Source organism: Nerophis ophidion, linkage group LG10, assembly GCF_033978795.1.
Source record: "Nerophis ophidion isolate RoL-2023_Sa linkage group LG10, RoL_Noph_v1.0, whole genome shotgun sequence".
Taxonomy (NCBI): domain Eukaryota; kingdom Metazoa; phylum Chordata; class Actinopteri; order Syngnathiformes; family Syngnathidae; genus Nerophis; species Nerophis ophidion.
This window is the reverse complement of record NC_084620.1, coordinates 36,725,260-36,744,976: the sequence shown is the minus strand read 5'-3', so window position 1 is coordinate 36,744,976 and position 19,717 is coordinate 36,725,260. Positions and strand designations below refer to the sequence as shown.

The 19,717-nt window shown below is 41.9% G+C and overlaps 1 protein-coding gene across 3 annotated transcripts in view; it reads left to right on the top strand.

Moving 5' to 3' along the window:
• arap2 (ArfGAP with RhoGAP domain, ankyrin repeat and PH domain 2) overlaps positions 1 to 19,717 on the top strand; it is a 288,224-nt gene that overhangs the window by 226,586 nt on the left and 41,921 nt on the right. For all 3 annotated transcript variants that reach the window (XR_009808512.1, XM_061913586.1, XM_061913587.1), the window contains exons 17-23: positions 4,663 to 4,765; positions 6,986 to 7,184; positions 15,217 to 15,280; positions 15,706 to 15,869; positions 18,827 to 19,039; positions 19,106 to 19,211; positions 19,293 to 19,440. Coding sequence is in view for 2 of the 3 variants with exons in the window: in XM_061913586.1 (XP_061769570.1) it covers positions 4,663 to 4,765; positions 6,986 to 7,184; positions 15,217 to 15,280; positions 15,706 to 15,869; positions 18,827 to 19,039; positions 19,106 to 19,211; positions 19,293 to 19,440 (997 nt within the window). In the remaining variant the exon portion in view is untranslated. The remainder of the gene's footprint in view (positions 1 to 4,662; positions 4,766 to 6,985; positions 7,185 to 15,216; positions 15,281 to 15,705; positions 15,870 to 18,826; positions 19,040 to 19,105; positions 19,212 to 19,292; positions 19,441 to 19,717) is intronic.

Below are 19,717 nucleotides of genomic sequence, written 5' to 3'. Positions count from 1 at the left end.
AGTTTGCATTTGGTGCACGCAAACCTTTAGTAGATAAAGCCCTGTATGTGCATTGAATCTACATGGATGATCATTCTTGCACTGCAATTGCCATTCAAACATGTCGTGTGCAGCTTTTGTTCCATCCATTCCTCATGGCAGTGTTTGACCACCGGCTTCTCTTTTGAGACATAGCTCCAACCCCCCCTCAAGGCCCTCTTTAACAAACCCACCTGCTGAGGAGGCGTCGGGGAGGTTACGGCAGGGCAGGCAAACACCCGTATCTCGCCTGCTCCCCTGACAGATGTAAGGAGAGAGCAACTGCACACACCTCCGCAACTCGCCACTTTGCGATAGCGAGAGTCTGACCTTTGCGCAATTGCACGGGACGCTAAACGAGGACCAACAGGCCTTTTTTTTTTTGTGTGGGATTGCGCTGCTTTTGCGTGAATCATGTGGACAAAAATCAAAGGACGCATGAACCTTAATGAATAAATAATCAATCAGAGTTGGATTTAAATCATTTATCACAAATTTTCTGTTTCCAACATTGTAAAAAGCCCATTTCTGTTTCCTCTGACTTAAGAAATCGATAGAATTTAGAATTTTGATGAATGGAAGTTGGGGAGGAGACCTTGCCCCAAGTGAAGGATTTCAAGTACCTCGGAGTATTGTTCACCAGTGAGAAAAGAGTGGATCGTGAGATTGACAGGCAGATCGGTGCGGCGTCTTCAGTAATGCGGACGCTGTATTGATCCGTTGTGGTGAAGAAGGAGCTGAGCCGGAAGGCAGAGCTCACAATTTACCTGTCGATCTACGTTCCAATCCTCACCTATGGTCATGAGCTTTGGGTTATGACCGAAAGGACAAGATCACGGGTACGAGCGGCCGAAATTTGTTTCCTCCGCCGGGTGGCGGGGCTCTCCCTTAGAGATAGGGTGAGAAGCTCTGTCATCCGGGAGGAACTCAGAGTAAAACCACATTGAGAGAGGCCAGATGAGGTGGTTTGGGCATCTGGTCAGGATGCCACCCGAACGCCTCCCTGGGGAAGTGTTTAGGGCACATCGGACCGGTAGGAGGCCACAGCCACGGGGAAGACCCAGGACACATTAAGAAGACTATGTCTCCTGGCTGGCCTAGGAATGCCTCGGGATCCCCCGGGAGGAGCTGGACAAAGTGGCTAGGGAGAGGGAAGTCTGGGCTTCACTGTTTAGGCTGCTGCCCCCGCGCCTCGACCTCAGATAAGCAGAAGAAAATGGATGGATGGATGAACGTTAGCTGGTAAAGCCATAGACATTATATATACATATACACATATATCTGTACACTCATATATCGATATATATATACATATATCTATACATGTATATGTATATATATGTATACAGTATATGTATATATATATATATATATATATATATATATATATATATATATACACACATATATACATATACACATATACATTTTTATATACATTAGGGCTGCGAATCTTTGGGTGTCCCACGATTCGATTCGATTCAATATCAATTCTTGGGGTCGCAATTCGATTATAAATCGATTTTTTCGATTCAACGCGATTCTCGATTCAAAAACGATATTTTTCCGATTCGAAACGATTCTGTATTCATTCAATACATAGGATTTCAGCAGGATCCATCCCAGTCTGCTGACATGAATGAATGGTTTATTTTGACCCATGCAAACAAAACAAGAGAATGACATAAAATACAAAATAAATATATAAAAACATTATTTTTACACCTACATTGAAAACATTACATGTGAGTAATCTTTTTTTAGATGTCAAGATTGGCTCAAAAGGGAGTGGGAAGAAGTAAACTTATTAGGTCCCACCCCTATACATATACAATATATATTTACAATATATAATACAATAATATATATAATATAATTCAGTTCAGTGGTTGCTGCGTAGATGGTATATATTATCTATATATAATACATTTAAATTCACACACACTTACATATATACATATGTACACACACACATCATGCTAGCAGAGTAGTAGATTTAAAAAAAAAAAAAGCTTTTATAATTGTAAAGGACAATGTTTTACCAACTGATTGTAATAATGTAAATTTGTTTTTTAACTAATAAACGAACCAAAAATATGACTTATTTTATTTTTGTGAAAATATTGGACACAGTGTGTTGTCAAGCTTATGAGATGCGATGCAAGTGTAAGCCACTGTGACACTATTGTTCTTTTTTCTTTTTTTTATAAATGTCTAATGATAATGTCAATGAGGCATTTTTAATCACTGCTATGCTGAAATTATAACTAATATTGATACTGTTGTTGATAATATTCATTTTTGTTTCACTATTTTTGGTTTGTTCTGTGTTGTGTTCGTGTCTCCTCTCAATTGCTCTGTTTATTGCCATTTCTGAGTGTTCCTGGGTCAGGTTTGGCCTTGGAATTGGATTGCATTGTTATGGTATTGCTGTGTATTGTTTTGTTGGATTGATAAAAAATGAGAATCGATTCGGAATCGCACAACGTGAGAATTGCGATTCAAATTCAAATCGATTTTTTCCCACACCCATAATATACATTTAGATATATACACATATACACATACATACATATATATATATATATATATATATATATATATATATATATATATATATATATATCCATATCCATCCATCCATCCATTTTCTACCGCTTATTCCCTTTTGGGGTTGCGGGGGGCGCTGGCGCCTATCTCAGCTACAATCGTATATATATATGTAGAATTGGTCGACATATCTGTGTGGAGTTTGCATGTTCTCCCCGTGAATGCGTGGGTTCCCTCCGGTTACTCCGGCTTCCTCCCACCTCCAAAGACATGCACCTGGGGATTAGTTGATTGGCAACACTAAATTGGCCCTAGTGTGTGAATGTGAGTGTTCTCTGTCTATCTGTGTTGGCCCTGCGATGAGGTGGCGACTTGTCCAGGGTGTACCCCGCCTTCCGCCCGATTGTAGCTGAGATAGGCGCCAGCGCCCCCCGCGACCCCGAAAGGGAATAAGCGGTAAAAAATGGATGGGATGGATGGATGGTCGACATATCAGCGCATTTAAATCATCACAACTCTCTACATGGTAAACTGATTTTCATACATGTAGCTATGATACACTGCAAATGAATTGTACTTTAATATCCATCCATCCATTTTCTACCGCTTTTTCCTTTTGAGGTCGCAAGGGGCGCTGGTGCCTATCTCAGCTGCAATCAGGCGGAAGGCTTTAATATTCAAATTGAAATTGATAATCAATCAAAGTTTATTAAAACCCAAAACCAGTTAAATTGGCATGCTGTCTATCCATCCATTTCCTACCGCTTGTTATGTAATTCGTAAATAAAAACAGAATACAACGATTTGCAAATCCTTTTCAACCTGTATTTAATTGAATAGACTGCAAACACAAGATACTTAACCTTCGAACTGGAAAACTGTGTTATTTTTTGCAAATATTAGCTCATTTGGAATTTGATGCCTGCAACATGTTTCAGGTGAACAAACTAATTGGGAACAGGTGGGTGCCATGATTGGGTATAAAAGCAGCTTCCATGAAATGCTCAGTCATTTACAAACATGGATGGGGCGAGAGTCACCACTTATCTAATATTACTCCTCTAATGCGATGAACTCAAAATAGGAAAATATATCAGAAATAGACCCTTCATCGGCAGTGTGCCTTATAATCCGGTGCGCCCTATAGTCCGGAAAATACCGTACATATTAGGGCTGTGAATCTTTGGGTGTCCCACGATTCGATTCAATATCGATTCTTGGGGTCCCGATTCGATAATATATCGATTTTTTTCGATTCGATTCTCGATTCAAAAACAATATTTTTCCGATTCAAAACGATTCTGTATTCATTCAATACATAGGATTTCAGCAGGATCTACCCCAGTCTGCTGACATGCCAGCAGAATAGTAGATTTAAAAAAAAAAAGCTTTTATAATTGTAAAGGACAATGTTTTATCAACTGATTGCGATAATGTAAATTAGTTTTAACTTTTAAACGAACCAAAAATATGACTTATTTTATCTTTGTGAAAACATTGGACACAGCGTGTTGTCAAGCTTATGAGATGCGATGCAAGTGTGACACTATTGTTCTTTTTTATTATTTTTACAAATGTCTAATGATAATGTCAGAGAGAGATTTTTAATCACTGCTGTGCTGAAATTATAATTAATATTGATACTATTGTTGATAATATTAATTTTTGTTTCACTACTTTTGGTTTGTTCTGTGTCGTGTTTGTGTCTCTTCAATTGCTCTGTTTATTGCAGTTCTGAGTGTTGCTGGGTTACGTTCGGTTTTGGAATTGGATTGCATTGTTCTGGTATTGCTGTGTAGTGGTTTGTTGGATTGATAAAAAATATAAATAAAAATTTTTTTTTAATTAAAAAAATACAACAACGATGTTTTAAAAATGAGAATCGATTCTGAATTGCACAACGTAAACGATTCGATTCGTATTCGAATCGATTTTTCCCCACACCCCTAGTACATATGATGTGTGTGGGTACAGCTGCAAAGGAGCTGCAGATTTCCTTCACCTCCTGTAGAAAATAGCTGTGATGTTTGAGGTGAAATCCGCATTGATGTGCTTCCAGCATGCATCTCTATAGTGTTGTGTATTTTTCTGCAGGGCCGTGTTCACCGCGGAGCTCTACCTGCAGTCCGTACAGGTGCTGGTCATCGGTGCCGAGACGCAGGAGACGCGATGCGACTGGATCCAGGTGCTGACCAAGGTGATGTTTCAAGCAAACTTATCTTTTTTTGTTGTTTTATTTTGCTAAGTGCTCCTGTCACGGTAGAGGATCTTTAACCTGCGTTTTTGCTGGATGTCATTAAAAACGAAAAAGCACTCGCTCTGTTAAAACCTGCTCAGTGGTTGCGAGTTCAAACCCCTTAAAAATGGGACCAGTTTCCTCCCTGCTTGGCACTCAGCATCAAGGGTTGGAATTGGGGGTTAAATCGGCCACCGCTGCTGCTTACTGCTCCCCTCACCTCCCAGGAGTTGGAACAAGGGGATGGGTCAAATGCAGAGGGTAATTTCACCACACCTGTCATGACGAGGGGGTTTTCGCAGCTTAATGCGGGTTTGTTCTCCCAGAAAGCAAACAGACTATACTCTTGACAAGGCCTCCAGGTAAAAACATGATTTAATCTTGACTCAAAAAAAGGTGAAAACAAAAAGGCGCACAAGGCGAAGGCACAACTTAGCGCAGGAAACAAAACTAGCACTTAGCCTGAACTGTGGACATGAGACAAAAACTCGCTAACTTGTCTATGTCATGGGAACCAGAATATTGGTAGCAGAAAGAAACAACCCATTTTGTGTGGGTGGGGGAGGATGAGTGTGAACGGGGGAGGGAGATTTTTTTAGGTTGATGCACTAATTGAAAGTGTATGTTGTTTTTTTATGTTGATTTAAATAAAATAAAAAAACTTACTTGGCATGGCATGAAGCAAACAATCGCATGACACGAGCAGCGTGAACAAAGCATGAAAACTCTGACATGAAAGGAACAATGTCGCCAGACCGACTGACTGGCAAAGGCGGTTTAAATAGTCTCTTGATTAGAGCCAGGTGAGCGTCCGAACACCAGCGGCTGTTGAAAATCAAATCCCACCATGGCAACCAAAACAAACAAGAGTGCACCGAAAAACAGGAACTAATGGAGTTCCAACAGTAAATAACAAAAACATAATCCAGACCACTGAACATGACAACACCTAGTTAAAGTTAAAGTACCAATGATTGTCGCACACACACTAGGTGTGGCGAAATTATCCTCTGCATTTGACCCATCACCCTTGATCACCCCCGGGGAGGTAAGGAGGCAGTGAGCAGCAGCGGGGGCCACGCCCGGGAATCATTTTTTGAGATTTAACCCGCAATTCCAACCCTTGATGCTAATTGCCAACAGGACAGTAATTGGTCCCCTTTATATAGTCTTTGGTATGACTTGGCCGGGGTTTGAAGTGTGGGTGTGACTATCAATGGTACTCTAACCCAGTGGTTCTTAACCTTTTTTCAGTGAGGTACCCCCTGTGAATTTTTTTTAAATTCAAGTACTCCCTAATCAGAGCAAAACATTTTCGGTTGGAAAAAAAGAGGTACAGAAGTAAAATACAGCACTGTGTCATCAGTTTCTGATTCATTAAATTGTGTAACAGTGCAAAATATTGCTCATTTGTAGTGGTCTTTTTTTAACTATTTGGAAAAAAAGATATAAAAATAACTAAAAACTTAAAAATAAACAAGAGATTCAATTATAAATAAAGATTTCTACACATAGAAGTAATCATCAACTTAAAGTGGGATTGTAATAGAGATCCATCTGGATTGATGAACTTAATTCTAAACATTTCTTCACAAAAAAAGAAATCTTTAACATCAATATTTATTGAAAATGTCCACAAAAAATCAAGCTGTCAAAACTGAATATTGCATTGTTGCATTTCTTTTCACAGTTTATGAACTTACATTCATATTTTATTGAAGTAATATTCAATAAATATATTTATAAAGGATTTTTGAATTGTTGCTATTTTTAGAATATTTATAAAACATCTCACGTACCCTTTGGCATACCTTCAAGTACCCCCAGGGGTACGCGTACCCCAATTTGAGAACCACTGCTCTAACCGTCATAAAGACAATGTTGAACTGCAGTGTTTACCTACCTTTATTGAGCAAATGTACATATTTTACATTAAAAAATGTGCCGGGATTTTGTGTTTGGAATACAACAGGTGAATAACCAGGTTAATTTTGAACCATCTGCTCGTCACAATGGTTCGTTGGCACGGCCACGTTATTTGCAAAACCTAACAATTCCCCGGGCGAATTGAGTGAAATGAGTCGAAGTCTGACGGCACAGTGGTTGGAAATCACAGCACAAGTGCCCAGCTACCAGCAGAAAGTAATGAGGTGGCGTTTCTCGTTTGCGTTTGATCTTCAGTGCTTGGTGCCGTTCAGAGCGGAAGGTCTGGTGCAGAAGGACAGCGAGCTGGTGGGCCGACTCTTCTACAAGGAGGGCCACGATCTTTACCACTGGAGGACGGGCTGGTTCGTCCTGGCCGGCTCCGTCCTGCACTTCGGCTCCGGGGACGACGGAGGAGAGGAGGAAGTTCTTCATCTTAAACAGCTGCAGGAGCTCAGTAAGCGTTGTCTTCACCACAATGTCTCTGAGGGATTGACATCATCAGACTGTTGTCCCCAAATTGCCACAAGCAAACAGTCCCCTGCTAAACAGCTTAAGTGGAGCTTTTAATAGGCCACAAATTAGATCTGTCCAACCCCCGCAGCACTGAAAGGCCTAATCCGCTTTCAGAGTCTGTGATTAACTCAGCTAACCCTCTGATGACTTTGACATTTTTACACATACTGTTCTCTACCAACACTTAACGTAACCAATACAGAGTGGAGCTTGATTTCGACAGGTGTGACTTGCTATTCTCCTTTTTAACAGTTTCTTTTAGGGTTGTACGGTATACCGGTATTAGTATTGAACCGCGATACTAATTAATCATATTTGCTACTATACCGCCTCTGAAAAGTACCAATCACCCACCCAATGCCCCCGTCGTCGTCCTCACGATATTGTTGGTTTTACAAGCAGAGGAGCATGTTCGGCAGCGCACAATCACAAAGTACTTAAAGGCCTACTGAAACCCACTACTACCCACCACGCAGTCTGATAGTTTATATATCAATGATGAAATATTAACATTGCAACACATGCCAATACAGCCTTTTTAGTTTACTAAATTGCAATTTTATATTTCCCGGGGATTTTTTCTTGAAAACGTCGCGAAATGATGACGTGTACGCTTGACGTCACGGGCTGTTAGGAAATATGAGCGCTGCACACACACACAGCTAAAAGTCGTCTGCTTTAACAGCATATTTACACAGTATTTTGGAGGTCTGTGTTGCTGAATCCTTTGCAATTTGTTCAATTTATATTGGAGAAGTCAAAGTAGAAAGATGGAGTTGGGCAGCTTTAGCCTTTAGCCACACAATCACGGTGATTCCTTGTTTAAAATTCACGGAGGCTAAACTTTACTATAGATCACAGCGAACATGGATCCCGACCGAATGTCAACCAGCAGGTTTCGGTGAGAAAATTGTGGTAAAAAGTTGCTTCTTACCGGAGATCAGCTGAGCTTGTGCCGTCCATAAAGCTGCGGTCGACTTCCCTGAGACATTGCGCGTCAAGACACCCGTGGATACACCCTTCCGACTATCAGGTACTGTTAAACTCACTAAAACACTAACAACACAATAGAAAGATAAGGGATTTCCCAGAATTATCCTAGTAAATGTGTCTAAAAACATCTGAATTCGTCCCAATGCAATCACGTTTTTTTTCTTTTTTTTTTTCTAGTCTGTCGCTATCAATATCCTCAAACACGAATCTTTCATCCTCGCTCAAATTAATGGGGAAATTGTCGTTTTCTTGGTCCGAATAGCTGTTTTTGTTGGAGGCTCCCATTAAAAACAATGTGAATATATGAGGAGCCATCAACATGTGACGTCATCGTCTGCGACTTCCGGTAGAGGCAGGGCTTTTCTGTTAGCGACCAAAAGTTGCGAACTTTATCGTGGATGTTCTCTCCTAAATCCTTTCAGCTAAAATATGGCAATATCGCGAAATGATCAAGTATGACACATAAAATGGACCTGCTATCCCTGTTTGAATAAGAATATCTAATTTCAGTCGGCCTTTAAAAACAGACACAGTGTGTATACAGAAAAGGGAGAACGGACACTTTTTGGCTTAAAAACCAATGATAAAGGTGAAGTCATAACACTGAAACGCCCTCAGGAAGAGGTGATTTAAGACATGGCTAGCTAGCTAACGGCTAACATCCAGCCCCAGTCGGCAGGGTTTTAGCTACTTCTAAATCACTAATCCTTGTCTCCATGGCGACAAATAAAGTACGTTTCTTACAAGTATCATCCCTGCAGGACGAGGAATAGCTAAACATTTTTCACTACACACCGTAGCTCACCGGCATCAAAATGTAAACAAACGCTTTTGGTGGATCTACACCTAACATCCACTGTAATGATACAATATGATAAGATGGACCGACATCTTGTTTCTTTTTTTTCAACATTTATATTATGTTTATAAACTCAGGAAATATGTCCCTGGGCACATGAGGACTTTGAAAATGACCAATGTATGATCCTGTAACGACTTGGTCTCGGATTGATACGCACATTTGTGGTATCATCCAAAACTAATGTAAAGTATCAAACAACAGAAGAATAAGTTATTATTACATTTTAACAGAAGTGTAGATAGAACATGTTAAAAGAGAAAGTAAGCAGAAATTGACAGTAAATGAACAAGTAGATTAAGCATTAATTTTCTACCACTTGTCCTTATTAAAGTAAATAAATTACACAATATGTTACTTTATATGAGAGCAGCTAAATTGGGAGTCTTTGTTTGCTTACTTCCTACTAAAAGACAAGTTGTCTTGTATATTCACCTTTTATTTAAATATTAAATTGCAATAACATGTTTAATGTACCCTAACATTTTTTGTTAAAATAAAGCCAATAATTGCCGGCAGTGAGAGGCGACGGGCTGGGGTGGCAATTCTCGTTGCCCCCCGGCTCAAAGCCTGCACGTTTGAGTTCAACCCAGTGGACGAGAGGGTAGCTTCCCTTCGCCTTCGGGTGGGGGTGACGGGTCCTGACTGTTGTTTGTGCTTATGCACCAAACAGCAGTTCAGAATACCCACCCTTTTTGGGTACACTCGAGGGAGTAGTGGAAAGTGCTCCCCCGGGTGATTCCCTTGTCCTACTGGGGGACTTCAACGCTCATGTTGGCAACGACAGTGAAACCTGGAGAGGCATGATTGGGAAGAATGGTCGCCCGGATCGAAACCCGAGTGGTGTTTTGTTATTGGACTTTTGTGCTCGTCACGGATTGTCCATAACAAACACCATGTTCAAACATAAGGGTGTCCATAAGTGCACTTGGCACCAGGACACCCTAGGCCGCAGTTCCATGAACGACTTTGTCGTTCTGTCATCGGATTTGCGGCCTTATGTTTTGGACACTCGGGTGAAGAGAGGGGCGGAGCTTTCTACCGATCACCACCTGGTGGTGAGTTGGCTGCGATGGTGGGGGAGGATGCCGGACAGACCTGGCAGGCCCAAACGCATTGTGAGGGTCTGCTGGGAACGTCTGGCAGAGTCTCCTGTCAGAGAGAGTTTCAATTCACACCTCCGGGAGAACTTTGAACATGTCACGAGGGAGGTGCGGGACATTGAGTCCGAGTGGACCATGTTCCGAACCTCTATTGTCGAGGCGGCTGATTGGAGCTGTGGCCGCAAGGTTGTTGGTGCCTGTCGTGGCGGTAATCCCAGAACCCCTTGGTGGACACCAGCAGTGAGGGATGCCGTCAAGCTGAAGAAGGAGTCCTATCGGGTTCTTTTGGCTCATAGGACTCCGGAGGCAGTGGACGGGTACCGACGGGCCAAGCGGTGTGCAGCTTTAGCGGTCGCGGAGGCAAAAACTCGGACTTGGGAAGAGTTCGGGCAAGCCATGGAAAACGACTTCCGGACGGCTTCGAAGCGATTCTGGACCACCATACGCCGCCTCAGGAAGGGGAAGCAGTGCACTATCAACACCGTGTATGGTGCGGATGGTGTTCTGCTGACTTCGACTGCGGATGTTGTGGATCGGTGGAGGGAATACTTCGAAGACCTCCTCAATCCCACCAACACGTCTTCCTTTGAGGAAGCGGTGCCTGGGGAATCTGTGGTGGACTCTCCTATTTCTGGGGCTGAGGTCGCTGAGGTAGTTAAAAAGCTCCTCGGCGGCAAGGCCCCGGGGGTGGATGAGATCCGTCCGGAGTTCCTTAAGGCTCTGGATGCTGTGGGGCTGTCTTGGTTGACAAGACTCTGCAGCATCGCGTGGACATCGGGGGCGGTACCTCTGGATTGGCAGACCGGGGTGGTGGTCCCTCTCTTTAAGAAGGGGGACCGGAGGGTGTGTTTCAACTATCGTGGGATCACACTCCTCAGCCTTCCCGGTAAGGTTTATTCAGGTGTACTCGAGAGGAGGCTTCGCCGGATAGTCGAACCTCGGATTCAGGAGGAACAGTGTGGTTTTCGTCCTGGTCGTGGAACTGTGGACCAGCTCTATACTCTCGGCAGGGTTTTTGAGGGTGCATGGGAGTTTGCCCAACCAGTCTACATGTGCTTTGTGGACTTTGAGAAGGCATTCGACCGTGTCCCTCGGGAAGTCCTGTGGGGAGTGCTCAGAGAGTATGGGGTACCGGACTGTCTTATTGTGGCAGTCCGCTCCCTGCATGATCAGTGTCAAAGCTTGGTCCGCATTGCTGGCAGTAAGTCGGACACGTTTCCAGTGAGGGTTGGACTCCGCCAAGGCTGTCCTTTGTCACCGATTCTGTTCATAACTTTTATGGACAGAATTTCTAGGCGCAGCCAAGGCGTTTGAGGGGATCCGGTTTGGTGGCCACGGGATTAGGTCTCTGCTTTTTGCAGATGATGTAGTCCTGATGGCTTCATCTGGCCGGGATCTTCAGCTCTCACTGGATCAGTTCGCAGCCGAGTGTGAAGCGACCGGAATGAGAATCAGCATCTCCAAGTCCGAGTCCATGGTTCTCGCCCGGAAAAGGGTGGAGTGCCATCTCCGGGTTGGGGAGGAGACCCTGCCCCAAGTGGAGGAGTTCAAATACCTAGGAGTCTTGTTCACGAGTGGGGGAAGAGTGGATCGTGAGGTCGACAGGCGGATCGGTGCGGCGTCTTCAGTAATGCGGACGTTGGCGTGGCGGGGCTCTCCCTTAGAGATAGGGTGAGAAGCTCTGCCATCCGGGAGGAGCTCAACGTAAAGCCGCTGCTCCTCCACATCGAGAGGAGCCAGATGAGGTGGTTCGGGCATCTGGTCAGGATGCCACCCGAACGCCTCCCTAGGGATGTGTTTAGGGCACGTCCAGCTGGTAGGAGTTCACGGGCAAGACCCAGGACACGTTGGGAAGACTATGTCTCCCGGCTGGCCTGGGAACGCCTCGGGATCCCCCGGGAAGAGCTCGACGAAGTGGCTGGAGATAGGGAAGTCTGGGCTTCCCTGCTTAAGCTGCTGCCCCCGCGACCCGACCTCGGATAAGCGGAAGATGATGGATGGATGGATGGATGGATGGATAAAGCCAATAATGCAATTTTTTGTGGTCCCCTTTATTAAGAAAAGTACCCCAAATTATCAAAATAATTTTGGTACCAGGGCAACACTAGTTTATTTCATATCAAGCTACTAGGAGATGCCATGTAGAAGAGGCAGTCTAACTGGCTGTTAATGACTTTGCAAAGTAAAAACGTCCTTCCTGATGGACTTAATACCATTTCTGACTCACCCTTAGTTAGATCAACCCACTTTGTGTCTACAAAAAAGAAACAGAAAGCAGCAGGCTTCCCTCCATATCTTGAAATTGAGCCTGAAGCTCTGCCAGCTAGCTTTCAGTCAACTGCAGATGTGCGAGCTCTAAATTTACCAGATTAAAACTTCCCTGCTTGGCACTCAGCATCAAGGGTGGGACTTGGCGGTTAAATCACCATAATAATTCCTGAGCAGGGCCACTACTGCTGCTCACTGCGCCCCTCACCTCCCAGGGGGGGCATCAAGGGGGTGGGTCAAATGCAGAGGGTAATTTCACCACACCTAGTGTATGTGTGACTATCAGTGGTACTTTGGTACTGGGGCGGTATAGCTTGGTTGGTATAGTGGCCGTGCCTGCAACTTGAGGGGTTCCAGGTTCTATCCCCGCTTCCGCCATCTTAGTCATTGCCGTGTGTCTTTGGGCAAGACACTTTTCCCACCTGCTCCCAGTGCCACCCACACTGGTTCAAAAATGTAACTTAGATATTGGGTTTCACTATGTAAAGCGCTTTGAGTCACCCGAGAAAAGCGCTATATAAATATAATTCACTTTATTACTTTAACTTCAACTTAATATTTAGCAAAGCGGCTAACCTAGCATGATGTTGCTGTTAAAATGTCACAGAAATGTTAGCATTGTAGCCCACATAGCTACACTACGTTTGTGTCTTCTGTCCCACTCCTTCATTTTACCTTGTTTCACGTAATATTTGGCATCGATTACAGTGGACGAGTACAAAGTTACAGTGATATGTAAAATGTTGATAAAGTTTCTTGAAACCACACAATCTGGAGTGGACGATCGCAGCTCATTAGCATTAAAGCTACGGTAGAGATTCATGTTTAAAAGCGCTTTTAAACTGTCTAAATTCCAGTATCAAGGCTAGATTTTAGACATCTGTGATGATGCATATAGTTTATTTTAAAAGGCTAAAACATGTTAAAAACAAACCTGTGTTGTTAGTAATTCCTATTAAAGGCCTACTGAAACCCATTACTACCGACCACGCAGTCTGATAGTTTATATATCAATGATGAAAGCTTAACATTGCAACACATGCCAATACGGCATTTTTAGTTTACTAAATTGCAATTTTGAATTTCCCGCGAGGTATCCTGTTGAAAACGTCGTGGAATGATGACGCGTATGATGACGCGTGCGCGTGTCGTCTCGAGTTGTAGCGGACATTTTTTTCCAGCCCGACCCAAGCTATAAGTAGTCTCCTGTAATCGCATAATTACACAGTATTCTGGACTTTTGTGTTGCTGAATCTTTTGCAATTTGTTCAATGAATAATGGAGAACTCAAAGTAGAAAGATGTTGGTGGGAAGCGGTGCAGTGCAGCTGCCTTTAGCAACACAAACACAGCCGGTGTTTCTTTGTTTAAAATTCCCGAAGGTGAAGCTTTACTATGGAACAGAGCGGTCAAGCGAACATGGATTCCGACCACATGTCAACCGGCAGGTTTCGGTGAGAAAATTGTGGTAATAAGTCGGCTTTTACCGTAGACATCAGCGGACCTTGCGTCCTGCTGCAGCTGCGTGGCTTCCTTCAGAGACACTGGCGGTCACCACACCCCTCCGACTTTTAGGTACTATATAAAATGTCACTAAAACACTAGTAACACAATAGGCAGATAAGGGATTTTCCAGAATTATCCTAGTAAATGTGTCTAATAACATCTGAATCGCTCTCACGGCCCTCGCCTTTTTTTTTTTTTCTGGTCCTTCACTCTCATTATCCTCATCCACGAATCTTTCATCCTCGCTCAAATTAATAGGGAAATTGTCGCTTTCTCAGTCCGAATCGCTCTAGCTGCTGGTGGATATGAATGTAAACAATGTGAGCATGTGAGGAGCCCTACAACCCGTGACGTCACGCGCACATCGTCTGCTACTTCCGGTACAGGCAAGGCTTTTTTATTAGTGACCAAAAGTTGCGAACTTTATCCTCGATGTTCTCTAGTAAATCATTTCAGCAAAAATATGGCAATATCGCAAAATGATCAAGTATGACACATAGAATGGACCTGCTATCCCCGTTTAAATAAGAACATTTCATTTCAGTAGGCCTTTAAGACATTTGAGGAAGGAAAGAATATTAGGAAAAAATAATAACTCACCACTTCGGTTGAACAAAGGCTAAATAACAAAATTGACACTGAGGAGGAGAAAAAGTTAAACTCAAAATTACAGTGTGGGAATTCAGGATCCAAGAAAATAGGCGTGGGACGAAGCAAGTCATGGACATAAAGATGGAAGCAAGACAGGCACGAAAACTCGAGACTATCCGGCACACAACAAGGAGAAGCATGGGCTTATATGAAACATGAGGGTAATGGGAAACAGGTGGAAACAATCAGGGGTGAGGGATGACGTCAGACTGGTGACACAAGAGGAAGGGCCAGTGATCTGAAACAAGAGGAGTTGCTTTTCTTAAAATAAAACATGCAATTCACAAGACAAAAAACAACAACATGATAAGACATCCCTCACTGCGGTGTGACAGCCGTATGTCAATGACAACCACAGTATATCGAACATTTTGGATTTTAGTCCTGCAAATATTTCTATGCAACGTCTCATTTTATTTTATTCTATTTGAAAAAACAAGTTCAATGGTCAAAATGATAATCATTTTCGGATGTATTCTTGTTTAAATTCTGAAATCAGAGCACAGATATTATACCAATAAGTAAAAGCTACTGCATATGTTCTTTTTTTTAATGGAAGTTCTCGAGCAAACATGTTCCCCTCCTCCCTTCCAGCTGTCACCACCCACACGGAGGGCGAGGAGAAGATCCAAGTCCTGCTGATGGTGGAGAGCAGAAGGTATGTCAGTGTCACAACAAAGGTGAGCTAATTGGCCGACATATTGGCACCGCAGCCACGGACATGCATTATGCAGAGATGTTCACTTTGATCCCGCCTGATGTCTCGTTTGTCCAGACGCCGTCCGAATACACCACCGGAACAGTCCGGCGTAATTAAGGTTCGCTGTAGACTCACGGTTGAACACCGTGTTTATTTTTTCAAGGAGGATACTGGCTGCGCTAATTGCGGTTTGTTTGTGTGTTTTTTGATACTCGCCTCGTAGGGATCTGTTAGTTGTTTATGGACGCATGTGTGCTCTGCTGCTTTCTTTTAATCACGTTTGCTTTTTATTCCATGACTCAGCAATGCTTCGGCAAACACTCTAAACTTCAGCTGCAATTCTGTACTCCCACTCCCCTCGTCCCCCAACCCCTGTGATACAGAACCATTTACATCCATGGCTTCAACAGCATGGACTTCACACTGTGGTACTCGGCCATTACGCAGGCTGCTGGCACTAACGGCAAGGCCCTCGGCGACCAGCAACTCACCAAGCACGGCGTTCCTATTATAGTGGAGAGCTGCGTTGCGTTCGTCACTCAGTATGGTGAGTACATTTGAAGAAGGAAAAGTTAGCCGAGGACAACATTCATGTGAGACTAAAAATCGGAGATAAATAGTTCGACATAAAACATACCACAGTGGTTCTCAAATGGGGGTACGCGTACCCCTGGGGGTACTTGAAGGTATGCCAAGGGGTACGTGAGATTTAAAAAAAAATATTTTAAAAATAACAATTCAAAAATCCTTTATTAATATATTTATTGAATAATACTTCAACAAAATATGAATGTAAGTTCATAAACTGTCTAAAGAAATGCAATATTCAGTGTTGACAGCTAGATTTTTTGTGGACATGTTCCATGAAATGTTAAAGATTTCTTTTTATGGCAAGAAATGTTTAGAATGAAGTTCATGAATCCAGATGGATCTCTATTACAATCCCCAAAGAGGGCACTTTAAGTTGATGATTACTTCTATGTGTAGAAATCTTTATTTATAATTGAATCACTTTTTTTTTTCAACAAGTTTTTAGTTATTTTTATATATTTTTTTCCCAAATAGTTCAAGAAAGACCACTACAAATGAGAAATATTTTGCACTGTTATACAATTTAATAAATCAGACACTGATGACATAGTGCTGTATTTTACTTCTTTATCTCTTTTTTTCAACCAAAAATGCTTTGCTCTGATTAGGGGGTACTTGAATTAAAAACATGTTAACACGGGGTACAACCCTGAAAAAAGGTTGAGAACCACTGCCATATCATACCAACTTTATTTATGAATCCCTTTAAAAACAACACAGTAGAAGAACAAAGGGCTGTACACCACAAAGTAAGAGAGGCAAAGGACAGACTAAAAAATAACATTTAAAACAGAAGTAAAATACACATTGAAAAAGCAAATACAAATTACCCTAAGAACAATTTGTTAGATAAAAATCAGTTAAAGAGTTAAAAACAGTTAAAAAATGTAAACAGTTTAAAGTCTCATGCTGGGTTAAAAGCCAGTTTATAAAAAATGGGTTTTAAGAAGAGTCTCAAAGATAGCCAAAGAAACACACAAATTGCTTTTGCATGCTCACATTTGGTGCAGTAAATACAAGTGGGACATTGTGCAAGGTTACAATTTTACTATCACTGTCACGTCCTTCTTAGCCATGTTGATTGATTTATTTTTTTTTATAAATTTTTTTACCAAAATATTTCAGAATGGTCCAAAGAGCATTGTGAATTGCTTTGGCCTACACCAAGGGTGTCAAACTTACGGCCCCAAGGCCGATCAGGCCGGCAAACAAGTTTTATCCGGCCCGCGGGATGAGTTGGCTAAGTAAAAAAAAATTACCTGAAATTTTTGAATGAAAAGAAACAGCTGTTCTAAAAAAAAAAAAAAGGAAGATTACCTCCAAATTCTTCAGAACAAGCTAAAATAATCAGCACAGAGTTTTGTGTTCCAATAGTACAATGACCCCCAAACACATGTCAAAAGTGGTAAAGGAATGGCTAGATCAGGCTAGAATTAAGATTTTAGAATGTCCTTCCCCAAGTCTTGACTTAAACGTGTGAACAATGCTGAAGAAACAAGTCCATGTCAGAAAACAAACAAATTTAGCTGAACTGCACCAATTTGTCAAGAGGAGTGGTCAAGAACTCAACCAGAAGCTTGTGGATGGCTACCAAAAGCTTCTTATTGCAGTTAAACTTGCCAAGAGACATGTAAGCAAATATTAACATTAACTTTTGACCCAACAGATTTGGTCACATTTTCAGTAGACTCATAATACATTCATAAAAGAACCACACTTCATCAAAGTTGTTTTGTGACCAACAAGTATGTGCTCCAATCACTCTATCACAAAAAAAACAAGAGTTGTAGAAATTATTGGAAAGTCAAGACAGCCATGACATTATGTTCTTTACAAGTGTATGTACACTTTTGACCACGACTGTACATAGTCGAACATCATCTAATTAAGGCGTTTGTTTCAACAAAAAAGGTGGTTTTAACCAAAATTAATGCAGTAATTCAGGGTTTCTTTCAACAAATAGTTTTTAAGTAGAATAGAGTAGAACTTTATTGTCATTGCACTTAAAAAGTACAATGCAATCAGTTTTCAATACAACCTATCTAAAAACAGACCTACAATATACAGTACAGGGCAAGTAGAATAAACAGGAAGACTGATGTGTTGCCACCTAGCTGCGCCTCGTAAAGAGGCAGGTAGGAAAGGTTGAAATGGCAGGAGGAAGAGGAGGTACCAAAAGTGCCTTATTGCAGTGAAACTTGCCAAAGGACATGTAACCAAATATTACCATTGCTGTATGTATACTTTTGACCCAGCAGATTTGCTCACATTTTCAGTAGCCCCATAATAAATTCATAAAAGAACCAAACTTCATGGATGTTTTTTTTGTGACCAACAAGTATGTGCTCCAATCACTGCATCACAAAAAAATAAGTTGTAGAAATTATTGAAAACTCAAGACAGCCATGACATTATGTTCTTTACAACTGTATGTAAACTTTTGACCACTACTGTATGTACAAAATAAACCACGTTAGTGCACCAGTCGAGAAAAATGATCAAACTACATAAATAACAAACTGTAATTTGATTTTGACATAATTTTTTTTATCTTGATAGATTGACAACACCAATGAGTTGACTCATGAACATTATCACATGATTAATTCAGAAAATATACATTATGACCAATATAGATAGAATACAGTTAACTGCAACATTAGAATGTAAAAAACTCCAACATTATTATGATTTGTGCAATTTCAGAATGGGCTTGTCCTATTTTTAAACAAAGAAAATAATCTGAAGTTGTCTTAATTTTTTAATTTATCATGCCGTGATTATAATTCTACGCCCACTTGGGAGTATATTTTTCTCAATGCGGCCCCCCATCTAAAATGAGTTTGACACCCCTGGCCTACAACCTTGCTGTGTGTCTCATGTTCTAAAAACAGAATGACCACATTTTCTAAGGTTTATGCCAAGAGGGCGTCTACCAGCGGCCGGGCGATCCAGTGGGAATGTCTGAACTTTTGGAGGACTTCACCCGTGACGCCCGTAATGTCAAACTGAGGGAGAAGGAGCACCACCTGGAGGATGTCACGGGCACTCTGAAGAGGTTCCTGTTGCAGTCTGAGGACGCCCTGCTGACCAAGGAACTCTATCCCTACTGGGTGTCTGCTTTGGGTGCGTGCACCTTGATGTTCCCGAAAAAGAAACACCGGAAGTCATTTTGATTGTCGTTGTGTTTAGACGAGAAGGACGAGACCTTGAGAGTGAAGAAGTACTCCACTTTTATTGAGAGTTTGCCCAAAACCAACAGGGTCACGCTGGACGCTGTACTGCAACACCTCTACAGGTCATTTACATTAATTTTTTTTGTTTGTTTGTTTTTTTGGCAGTTTTAGACACATTTTGGGGTCATTTCTTTGTCTTTTAGAATTCAGCAGTGTTCACACATCAACCACATGCCCAGCAAAAAACTGGCCTCGGTCTTCTCCTCCTGCTTCTTCCAGACTGAGGGACAAACGCCACAGGAAATTCGTGTGGTCCACGACCTCATCAACAACTACGTGACACTCTTTGGTGTGAGTCCAAAATGAGTTACAAAGAACCTATGGCTACACTTTGTAGACCATACTCTTATAGAAAAATGTTTTTTGTTTTTTTGGGCAAATAATCATTAACTAACAAAAAAGTTGGCACAGGGGCAATTTTACTACTGTGTTACATCAGTAAACATTTGGGAACTGAAGAGACCGACTATTGTAACTTTTCAGTTGTAATTCTCTCCCATTCTTGCTTGATGTCCAGCTTAAGTTGTTCAGTAGTCTGGCGTCTCCGTTGTGGTATTTTAGGCTTCAT